The following is a 13,051-nucleotide window of genomic DNA, read 5'->3' as shown; positions in this document are numbered from 1 at the left end:
CTGTCCCCGTGTCTCCACGTGTCTGTGTGGCGTTAATGTCTCTGTGTCTCCCTGTCCCCGTGTCTCCACGTGTCTGTGTGGTGTTAATGTCTCTGTGTCTCCCTGTAAACGTGTCTCCACGTGGCTGTGTGGTGTTAATGTCTCTGTGTCTCCCTGTCACCGTGTCTCCACGTGTCTGTGTGGTGTTAATGTTTCTGTGTCTCCCTGTCCCCGTGTCTCCACGTGTCTTTGTGGTGTTAATGTCTCTGTGTCTCCCTGTCCCCGTGTCTCCACGTGTCTGTGTGGCGTTAATGTCTCCCTGTCCCCACGTGTCTGTGTGGTGTTAATGTATCTGTGTCTCCACGTGTCTGTGTGGTGTTAATGTCTCTGTGTCTCCCTGTCCCCGTGTCTCCACGTGTCTGTGTGGTGTTAATGTCTCTGTGTCTCCCTGTCCCCGTGTCTCCACGTGTCTGTGTGGTGTTAATGTCTCTGTGTCTCCCTGTCCCCGTGTCTCCACGTGTCTGTGTGGTGTTAATGTCTCTGTGTCTCCTTGTCCCCGTGTCTCCACGTGTCTGAGTGGTGTTAATGTCTCTGTGTCTCCCTGTCCCCGTGTCTCCACGTGTCTGTGTGGTGTTAATGTCTCTGTGTCTCCCTATCCCCGTGTCTCCACGTGTCTGTGTGGTGTTAATGTCTCTGTGTCTCCTTGTCCCCGTGTCTCCACGTGTCTGAGTGGTGTTAATGTCTCTGTGTCTCCCTGTCCCCGTGTCTCCACGTGTCTGTGTGGTGTTAATGTCTCTGTGTCTCCCTGTCCCCGTGTCTCCACGTGTCTGTGTGGTGTTAATGTCTCTGTGTCTCCCTGTCCCTGTGGCTCCACGTGTCTGTGTGGTGTTAATGTCTCTGTGTCTCCCTGTCCCCGTGTCTCCACGTGTCTGTGTGGTGTTAATTTCTCTGTGTCTCCCTGTCCCCGTGTCTCCACGTGTCTGTGTGGCGTTAATGTCTCTGTGTCTCCCTGTCCCCGTGTCTCCACGTGTCTGTGTGGTGTTAATGTCTCTGTGTCTCCCTGTCCCCGTGTCTCCACGTGTCTGTGTGGTGTTAATGTCTCTGTGTCTCCCTGTCCCCGTGTCTCCACGTGTCTGTGTGGTGTTAATGTCTCTGTGTCTCCCTGTCCCCGTGTCCCCACGTGTCTGTGTGGCGTTAATGTCTCTGTGTCTCCCTGTCCCCGTGTCTCCACGTGTCTGTGTGGTGTTAATGTCTCTGTGTCTCCCTGTAAACGTGTCTCCACGTGGCTGTGTGGTGTTAATGTCTCTGTGTCTCCCTGTCACCGTGTCTCCACGTGTCTGTGTGGTGTTAATGTTTCTGTGTCTCCCTGTCCCCGTGTCTCCACGTGTCTTTGTGGTGTTAATGTCTCTGTGTCTCCCTGTCCCCGTGTCTCCACGTGTCTGTGTGGCGTTAATGTCTCCCTGTCCCCACGTGTCTGTGTGGTGTTAATGTATCTGTGTCTCCACGTGTCTGTGTGGTGTTAATGTCTCTGTGTCTCCCTGTCCCCGTGTCTCCACGTGTCTGTGTGGTGTTAATGTCTCTGTGTCTCCCTGTCCCCGTGTCTCCACGTGTCTGTGTGGTGTTAATGTCTCTGTGTCTCCCTGTCCCCGTGTCTCCACGTGTCTGTGTGGTGTTAATGTCTCTGTGTCTCCTTGTCCCCGTGTCTCCACGTGTCTGAGTGGTGTTAATGTCTCTGTGTCTCCCTGTCCCCGTGTCTCCACGTGTCTGTGTGGTGTTAATGTCTCTGTGTCTCCCTATCCCCGTGTCTCCACGTGTCTGTGTGGTGTTAATGTCTCTGTGTCTCCTTGTCCCCGTGTCTCCACGTGTCTGAGTGGTGTTAATGTCTCTGTGTCTCCCTGTCCCCGTGTCTCCACGTGTCTGTGTGGTGTTAATGTCTCTGTGTCTCCCTGTCCCCGTGTCTCCACGTGTCTGTGTGGTGTTAATGTCTCTGTGTCTCCCTGTCCCTGTGGCTCCACGTGTCTGTGTGGTGTTAATGTCTCTGTGTCTCCCTGTCCCCGTGTCTCCACGTGTCTGTGTGGTGTTAATGTCTCTGTGTCTCCCTGTCCCCGTGTCTCCACGTGTCTGTGTGGCGTTAATGTCTCTGTGTCTCCCTGTCCCCGTGTCTCCACGTGTCTGTGTGGTGTTAATGTCTCTGTGTCTCCCTGTCCCCGTGTCTCCACGTGTCTGTGTGGTGTTAATGTCTCTGTGTCTCCCTGTCCCCGTGTCTCCACGTGTCTGTGTGGTGTTAATGTCTCTGTGTCTCCCTGTCCCCGTGTCTCCACGTGTCTGTGTGGTGTTAATGTCTCTGTGTCTCCCTGTCCCCGTGTCTCCACGTGTCTGTGTGGTGTTAATGTCTCTGTGTCTCCCTGTCCCCGTGTCTCCACGTGTCTGTGTGGCGTTAATGTCTCTGTGTCTCCCTGTCCCCGTGTCTCCACGTGTCTGTGTGGTGTTAATGTCTCTGTGTCTCCCTGTCCCCGTGTCCCCACGTGTCTGTGTGGTGTTAATGTCTCTGTGTCTCCCTGTCCCCGTGTCTCTTGTCTCCAAGTCACCTCATCCGCGTCCCCCCGCGTGTCCCCCCCCCGCCCCCCCCGCGTGTCCCCTCCCCCCCGCCCCCCCCCCGCGTGTCCCTCCCCCGCCCCCCCCCCGCGTGTCCCCCCCCCCCCCCGCCAGGACGCGGTGGTGATGGGCGCCCCCGGCTCGTTCTACTGGACGGGCACGGTGATCGTGTGGAACGCCACAGAGAACCGCCTCCACTACCACGCCGAGCCCTGGAACGTGGGGCCAGGCAGCTATCTGGGTCAGTGGGGGGGGGGGCAGTGGGGGCAGCTGGGTCAGTGGGGGGGGGGGCAGGTCAGTGGGGCCAGGCAGCTACCTGGGTCAGTGGGGGGGGGGGCAGTGGGGGCAGCTGGGTCAGTGGGGGGGGGGGCAGGTCAGTGGGGCCAGGCAGCTACCTGGGTCAGTGGGGGGGGGGGGCAGTGGGGGCAGCTGGGTCAGTGGGGGGGGGGGCAGGTCAGTGGGGCCAGGCAGCTACCTGGGTCAGTGGGGGGGGGGGGGCAGTGGGGGCAGCTGGGTCAGTGGGGGGGGGGGCAGGTCAGTGGGGCCAGGCAGCTACCTGGGTCAGTGGGGGGGGGGGGGGCAGTGGGGGCAGCTGGGTCAGTGGGGGGTGGGGGGGGCAGGTCAGTGGGGGAGAGAGCAGCCGGGGTGACGTTGGTAACGAGGTGACAGTGATGACGAGGTGACGGTGTTGACGAGGTGACGGTGATGACTGTGATGATGAGGTGACGGTGATGACGAGGTGACGGTGATGACGGTGTTGACGAGGTGACGGTGATGACTGTGATGACGAGGTGACGGTGATGACGAGGTGACGGTGATGACGGTGTGACGAGGTGACGGTGATGACGGTGATGACGAGGTGACTGTGATGACGAGGTGACGTTGTGACGAGGTGACGGTGATGACGGTGTAACGTTGTGACGAGGTGACGGTGATGACGAGGTGACGGTGATGACGAGGTGACGGTGATGACGGTGATGACGAGGTGACGGTGATGACGAAGTGACGGTGTTGACGAGGTGACGGTGATGACTGTGATGACGAGGTGACGGTGATGACGAGGTGACGGTGATGACGGTGTGACGAGGTGACGGTGATGACGGTGATGACGGTGATGACGGTGTGACGAGGTGACGGTGATGACGAGGTGACGGTGATGACGAGGTGACGGTGATGACGTGTACGCTGCCCCAGGTTACTCCGTGGAGACGGGGAACTTTGTGACCCCGGGCAGCACGGAGATCGTGGGGGGAGCACCACAGCACTCGAGTGTGGGCAAGGTGAGGCGGGGGGGGCGGGGGTTGGGGGGCGAGGTCCAGGGGGGGGCAGAGGGGGCAGGGGGGTCCAGGGGGGGGGTCCAGGGGGGGGGTCCAGGGGGGGGGGTCCAGGGGGGTCCAGGGGGGGGGGTCCAGGGGGGTTCGGCAACCCGCAGCTCCTGAGGCCGCAAGCGGCTCGTCAGGGAACCGCTTGGTCACGTTGTTGCGCTGTCCTACCAGACAGTCTCAACCCTTCACCTGATGAAGGCCGCTTGTGTTGTGGCCGAAACGTCGTGAGAATATTACTGTGTTATTTTATTTTATCAATTTATTATTTTATTCTCATTCTACGTGACTTTACCGAAATAACCAAAGAAAATGTTGTTGTCGTCGTCGTTGTAGTCGTTGTTGTAGTCGTTGTCGTTGTTGTCGTTGTTGTTGTCGTTGTTGTAGTCGTTGTTGTCGTTGTTGTTGTCGTTGTTGTAGTCGTTGTTGTAGTCGTTGTTGTCGTTGTTGTTGTCGTTGTTGTAGTCGTTGTTGTTGTTGTCGTTGTCATTGTTGTCGTTGTCGTCGTCGTTGTTGTTGTTGTCGTTGTTGTTGTCATTGTTGTTGTCATTGTTGTTGTCGTTGTTGTTGTCGTTGTTGTCGTTGTTGTTGTCGTTGTTGTAGTCGTTGTCGTTGTTGTTGTTGTAGTCGTTGTTGTTGTCGTTGTTGTTGTCGTTGTTGTAGTCGTTGTTGTTGTTGTCGTTGTCATTGTTGTCGTTGTCGTCGTCGTTGTTGTTGTTGTCGTTGTTGTTGTCATTGTTGTTGTCATTGTTGTTGTCGTTGTTGTTGTCGTTGTTGTCGTTGTTGTTGTCGTTGTTGTAGTCGTTGTCGTTGTTGTTGTTGTAGTCGTTGTTGTTGTCGTTGTTGTTGTCGTTGTTGTAGTCGTTGTTGTTGTCGTTGTTGTTGTTGTTGTTGTCGTTGTTGTTGTCGTTGTCTCCGTATGTCGCAGCGGGCTCGCGTCTTGTAAAGCCAAGACAACAGAACTGACCGCCACCGTCAGTGCGCGTTGCAGCTCTTGAAACACTCAGCTTTTGTTGTTGTACCGACTTCTAAAGACGACTAAGGGGATGATGAGGACGAAGGAGAGTCTCTTATTGTTTATCTGGTTTCTGCAAGCCGCTGGTCTCCTTGGAGACCCCCGTAGAGATCCACCGCTCTGTCTGTCGTGGTCTGTGGCCGGTGTCCATGGGGTGAACTCGTCTCTTCTCTCTGTGTGTGTGTGTGTCCCCTAGGTGTTCCTGTTCAAGGTCGACAATGGCAAGTTGATTCCGTTCTTCGAGGCGTCGGGAAAGAAGGTTCGCAATCCCCCCCCCTCCTCCCCCTCCTCCTCCTCCTCCCCCTCCTCCTCCTCGTCTCCATTGTCATCGTCATCACTGTCATCGACCTGCTCCATCTCATCCACAAGCTCACGAGCGACGGCCAGAGACTCTCTCCTGTCTGTGACCGCGGCTCAATAACTACAAATAAATACGCGGTGGGGGAGCGTGGTTGGGTTAGTGGGTGGGTGAGTTGGTTGGTGAGTTGGTGGACCAGTGGGTGGGTTGGTAGGTGATTGAGTGAGTGGGTGGGCAAGTGGGTGGATGCATGCGTGGGTGGATGGATGGATGGGTAGGTGAGTAGATGGGTGAGTGGGTGGGTGAGTGAGTGGGTGAGTGAGTGGTTAGGTGAGTGGATGGATGGGTGAGTGAGTGGGTGTGTGAGTTGGTGGGCGGGTGAGTGAGTGGGTGGGTGCATGCGTGGGTGAGTTGGTGGGTTGGTAGGTGATTGAGTGGGTGGGTGGGTAAGTAGGTGGGTGCATGCGTGGATGGATGGATGGGTAGGTGAGTCGGTGGGTGGTTGAGTGAGTGGATGGGTGGGTGGGTGGATGAGTGAGTGAGTGGGTGAGTGGATGGATGGGTGTGTGGGTGGATGGGTGAGTGGGTGAGTGAGTGGATGGGTGAGTGAGTGGGTGTATGAGTGGGTAGGTGGATGGGTGGGTGGTTGAGTGAGTGAGTGGGTGGTTGAGTGAGTGGGTGTGTGAGTGGGTGGGTAAGTGAGTGGATGGGTGGGTGGGTGAGTGAGTGGGTGTGTGAGTGGGTGGGTGGATGGATGAGTGAGCGAGTGAGTGAACGAGTGAGTGGGTGTGTGAGTGGGTGGGTGTGTGAGTGGGTGGGTAAGTGAGTGGATGGGCGAGTGAGTGGGTGATGTCGATGAGTGAGCGAGTGAGTGAGTGAGTCGGTGGGTAAGTAAGTGGATGGGTGAGTGAGTGGGTGAGTGGGTGTGTGAGTGGACGGGTGGGTGAGTTGTTATGACCCCAATTGTGGTGGTGGTAGTGGTGGCTGAACACAGTGGCTCGACAACACGGGGAGACGGATGCCATTGTGAGTTCAACAGTCGAAGGAAGGAGGAGGTGGTGGTGGGGGGGGGAGAGGAAACAGCCAAAACGAAAAACACATCCTCCTGCTGCCCAGAGCTTCCACACCCCCTCCCCTTGTCCACGCTTCCCCCGTGGTCAACTCAACGTCCTTGGACTTGCGTGGCGCACACACAACGCTGTGTCCGGTATCGTGGTGGTGGGGGTGGTGGTGCTCGTGTTGATGGGGTGGTGGTCGTGGTGACAGTGGTCGTGCTGCTGCTGGTGGTGGTGAAGGCTTTACTGGCAATTGTTGTTAATGGTGGTGATATTGCTACTGATGATGTTGTTGTTACTGATGATGTTTCTGATGATGATGTGACTGCTGATGATGCTACTGATGATGATGATGCTACTTCTGATGATGCTACTGCTGATGATGATGTTACTGCTGATGATGCTACTGCTGATGATGATGTGACTGCTGATGATGCTACTGATGATGATGATGCTACTTCTGATGATGATGCTACTGCTGATGATGATGTTACTGCTGATGATGCTACTGCTGATGATCATGTTACTGCTGATGATGCTACTGCTGATGATGATGTTACTGCTGATGATGATGCTACTGCTGATGATCATGTTACTGCTGATGATGCTACTGCTGATGATGATGTTACTGCTGCTGATGATGCTACTGCTGATGATGCTACTGATGATGATACTGCTGATGATGCTACTGCTGATGATGATGTTACTGCTGATGATCATGTTACTGCTGATGATGCTACTGCTGATGATGATGTTACTGCTGATGATCATGTTACTGCTGATGATGATGCTACTGCTGATGATGCTACCGCTGATGATGATCCTACTGCTGATGATGATGCTACTGCTGATGATGATGCTACTGCTGATGATCATGTTACTGCTGCTGATGATGCTACTGCTGATGATGATTCTACTGCTGATGATGATGCTACTTCTGATGATGACGCTACTGCTGATGATCATGTTACTGCTGATGATGCTACTGCTGATGATCATGTTACTGCTGATGATGATGCTACCGCTGATGATGATGTTACTGCTGCTGATGATGATGTTACTGCTGATGATGATGCTACTGCTGATGATCATGTTACTGCTGATGATGCTACTGCTGATGATGATGTTACTGCTGCTGATGATGCTACTGCTGATGATGCTACTGATGATGATGATGATACTGCTGATGATGCTACTGCTGATGATGATGTTACTGCTGATGATCATGCTACTGCGGATGATGATGCTACTGCTGATGATGCTACCGCTGATGATGATCCTACTGCTGATGATGATGCTACCGCTGATGATGATGTTACTGCTGATGATGATGTTACTGCTGATGATGATGCTACTGCTAATGATGATGTTACTGATGATGATGATGATGCTACTGATGATGATGATGTTACTGCTGATGATGATGTTACTGCTGATGATGATCATGTTACTGCTGATGATGCTACTGCTGATGATGATGTTACTGCTGATGATGATGTTACTGCTGATGATGATGTTACTGCTGATGATGATGTTACTGCTGATGATGATGCTACCGCTGATGATGATGTTACTGCTGATGATGATGTTACTGCTGATGATGATGTTACTGCTGATGATGATGCTACTGCTGATGATGATGCTACCGCTGCTGATGATGCTACCGCTGATGATGATGTTACTGCTGATGATGATGTTACTGCTGCTGCTGCTGATGTTACTGCTGATGATGATGTTACTGCTGATGATGATGCTACCGCTGATGATGATGTTACTGCTGATTATGATGCTACTGCTAATGATGATGTTACTGATGATGATGATGATGATGCTACTGATGATGATGATGTTACTGCTGATGATGATGTTACTGCTGATGATGATCATGTTACTGCTGATGATGCTACTGCTGATGATGATGTTACTGCTGATGATGATGTTACTGCTGCTGCTGCTGATGTTACTGCTGATGATGATGTTACTGCTGATGATGATGCTACTGCTGATGATGATGTTACTGCTGATGATGATGTTACTGCTGATGATGATGCTACTGCTGATGATGATGCTACCGCTGCTGATGATGCTACCGCTGATGATGATGTTACTGCTGATGATGATGTTACTGCTGCTGCTGCTGCTGATGTTACTGCTGATGATGATGTTACTGCTGATGATGATGCTACCGCTGATGATGATGTTACTGCTGATGATGATGCTACTGCTGATGATGATGTTACTGCTGCTGATGATGCTACTGCTGATGATGATGCTACTGCTGATGATGATGCTACCACTGCTGATGATGCTACTGCTGATGATGATGCTACTGCTGATGATGATGTTACTGCTGCTGATGATGTTACTGCTGCTGATGATATTACTGCTGCTGATGATGATGCTACTGATGATGATGATGTTACTGCTGCTGATGATGTTACTGCTGATGATGATGTTACTGCTGCTGATGATGATGATGCTACTGCCGCTGCAGCTGGGCTCATACTTTGGCGCGGCGCTCTGCGTGGGCGACGTGAACGGCGACTCCCTCTCGGACCTCCTTGTGGGCGCACCCTTCCACAGCGACCTCCGTGACGAGGGCCGCGTCTTCGTCTTCCTCAGCCGCGGGGGGGTGAGCCGGAACTCCCCACAGCTCTCATCACACAACTCACATCACACAGCATCACACAACTCACATCACACAACTCACATCACACAGCATCACATCACACAACTCACATCACACAGCTCTCATCACAGAACTCACATCACACAACTCACATCATACAACTCACATCACACAGCATCATACAACTCACATCACACAACTCACATCACACAACTCACATCACACAGCATCACATCACACAACTCACATCACACAGCTCTCATCACAGAACTCACATCACACAACTCACATCATACAACTCACATCACACAGCATCATACAACTCACATCACACAACTCACATCACACAACTCACATCACACAACTCTCATCACACAACTCACATCACACAGCATCATACAGCTCTCATCACACAACTCACATCACACAGCATCACACAACTCACATCACACAACTCACATCACACAGCATCACACAACTCACATCACGCAACTCACATCACACAACTCACATCACACAGCATCATACAGCTCTCATCACACAACTCACATCACACAACTCTCATCACACAACTCACATCACACAGCATCATACAACTCACATCACACAACTCACATCACACAACTCACATCACACAACTCTCATCACACAACTCACATCACACAGCATCATACAACTCACATCACACAACTCACATCACACAACTCACATCACACAACTCACATCACACAACTCACATCACACAACTCACATCACACAACTCACATCACACAACTCTCATCACACAACTCACATCACACAACTCACATCACACAGCATCATACAACTCACATCACACAACTCACATCACACAACTCACATCACACAGCATCACATCACACAACTCACATCACACAGCTCTCATCACAGAACTCACATCACACAACTCACATCATACAACTCACATCACACAGCATCATACAACTCACATCACACAACTCACATCACACAACTCACATCACACAACTCTCATCACACAACTCACATCACACAGCATCATACAGCTCTCATCACACAACTCACATCACACAGCATCACACAACTCACATCACACAACTCACATCACACAGCATCACACAACTCACATCACGCAACTCACATCACACAACTCACATCACACAGCATCATACAGCTCTCATCACATAACTCACATCACACAACTCTCATCACACAACTCACATCACACAGCATCATACAACTCACATCACACAACTCACATCACACAACTCACATCACACAACTCTCATCACACAACTCACATCACACAGCATCATACAACTCACATCACACAACTCACATCACACAACTCACATCACACAACTCACATCACACAACTCACATCACACAACTCACATCACACAACTCACATCACACAACTCTCATCACACAACTCACATCACACAACTCACATCACACAACTCACATCACACAACTCACATCACACAACTCACATCACACAGCATCACATCACACAGCATCACATCACACAGCATCACACAACTCACATCACACAGCATCACATCACACAGCATCACACAACTCACATCACACAACTCACATCACACAACTCACATCACACAACTCACATCACACAGCATCATACAGCTCTCATCACACAACTCACATCACACAGCATCACACAACTCACATCACACAACTCACATCACACAACTCACATCACACAGCTCTCATCACAGAACTCACATCACACAACTCACATCATACAACTCACATCACACAGCATCATACAACTCACATCACACAACTCACATCACGCAACTCACATCACACAACTCACATCACACAACTCACATCACACAACTCACATCACACAACTCTCATCACACAACTCACATCACACAGCATCATACAGCTCTCATCACACAACTCACATCACACAGCATCACACAACTCACATCACACAACTCACATCACACAGCATCACACAACTCACATCACGCAACTCACATCACACAACTCACATCACACAGCATCATACAGCTCTCATCACACAACTCACATCACACAACTCTCATCACACAACTCACATCACACAGCATCATACAACTCACATCACACAACTCACATCACACAACTCACATCACACAACTCTCATCACACAACTCACATCACACAACTCACATCACACAACTCACATCACACAGCATCACATCACACAACTCACATCACACAACTTACATCACACAACTAACATCACACAACTCTCATCACACAACTCACATCACACAACTCACATCACACAACTCACATCACAGAACTCACATCACACAACTCACATCACACAACTCACATCACACAACTCACATCACACAACTCTCATCACACAACTCACATCACACAACTCACATCACACAACTCACATCAAACAGCTCTCATCACACAACTCACATCACACAGCATCACACAACTCACATCACACAACTCACATCACACAGCATCACATCACACAACTCACATCACACAACTTACATCACACAACTAACATCACACAACTCTCATCACACAACTCACATCACACAACTCACATCACACAACTCACATCACACAGCATCACATCACACAGCATCACATCACCCAGCATCACACAACTCACATCACACAGCATCACACAACTCACATCACACAACTCACATCACACAACTCACATCACACAGCATCACACAACTCACATCACACAACTCACATCACACAGCATCACACAACTCACATCACACAACTCGCATCACACAACTCACATCACACAACTCACATCACACAGCATCATACAACTCACATCACACAACTCACATCACACAACTCTCATCACACAACTCACATCACACAACGCACATCATACAACTCACATCAAACAGCTCTCATCACACAACTCACATCACACAGCATCACACAACTCACATCACACAACTCACATCACACAGCATCACATCACACAACTCACATCACACAACTTACATCACACAACTAACATCACACAACTCTCATCACACAACTCACATCACACAACTCACATCACACAACTCACATCACACAGCATCACATCACACAGCATCACATCACCCAGCATCACACAACTCACATCACACAGCATCACACAACTCACATCACACAACTCACATCACACAACTCACATCACACAGCATCACACAACTCACATCACACAACTCACATCACACAGCATCACACAACTCACATCACACAACTCGCATCACACAACTCACATCACACAACTCACATCACACAGCATCATACAGCTCACATCACACAGCTCTCATCACACAACTCACATCACACAGCTCTCATCACACAACGCACATCATACAACTCACAACACACAACTCACATCACACAGCATCACACAACTCACATCACACAACTCACATCACACAACTCATATCACACAGCATCACATCACACAGCTGTCATCACACAACTCACATCACACAGCATCACATCACACAACTCACATCACACAACTCACATCACACAACTCACATCACACAGCATCACATCACACAACTCACATCACACAACTCACATCACACAACTCACATCACACAACTCACATCACACAGCTCACATCACACAACTCACATCACACAGCTCACATCACACAACTCACATCACACAACTCACATCACACAACTCTCATCACACAACTCACATCACACAGCATCACATCACACAACTTACATCACACAGCATCACACAACTCACATCACACAACTCACATCACACAGCATCACACAGCATCACATCACACAACTCACATCACACAACTCACATCACACAACTCACATCGCACAACTCACATCACACAACTCACATCACACAGCATCACACAGCATCACACAACTCACATCACACAACTCACATCACACAGCATCACATCACACAACTCACATCACACAACTCACATCACACAGCATCACACAGCATCACATCACACAACTCACATCACACAGCATCACATCACACAACTCACATCACACAGCATCACATCACACAACTCACATCACACAACTCACATCACACAACTCACATCACACAACTCACATCATACAGCATCACATCACACAGCATCACACAACTCACATCACA

At 50.5% G+C, this 13,051-nt stretch overlaps 1 protein-coding gene across 2 annotated transcripts in view; it reads left to right on the top strand.

Annotated features, from left to right (window-relative positions):
- The window catches only part of LOC116954700 (integrin alpha-9-like), a 113,443-nt gene that overhangs the window by 56,137 nt on the left and 44,255 nt on the right, over positions 1–13,051 (top strand). For both annotated transcript variants that reach the window (XM_076052451.1, XM_076052452.1), the window contains 4 exons: positions 2,689–2,815; positions 3,769–3,854; positions 5,108–5,170; positions 8,759–8,896. In XM_076052451.1, the coding sequence (XP_075908566.1) occupies positions 2,689–2,815; positions 3,769–3,854; positions 5,108–5,170; positions 8,759–8,896 (414 nt within the window). The remainder of the gene's footprint in view (positions 1–2,688; positions 2,816–3,768; positions 3,855–5,107; positions 5,171–8,758; positions 8,897–13,051) is intronic.

Source organism: Petromyzon marinus, chromosome 56 (genome assembly GCF_048934315.1).
Source record: "Petromyzon marinus isolate PM22_M1 ecotype Great Lakes invasive population chromosome 56, UKy_Petmar_22M1.pri1.0, whole genome shotgun sequence".
NCBI lineage: Eukaryota > Metazoa > Chordata > Hyperoartia > Petromyzontiformes > Petromyzontidae > Petromyzon > Petromyzon marinus.
Note: the sequence above shows the minus strand (reverse complement) of the source record. Positions and strands in the feature narration are given on the sequence as shown.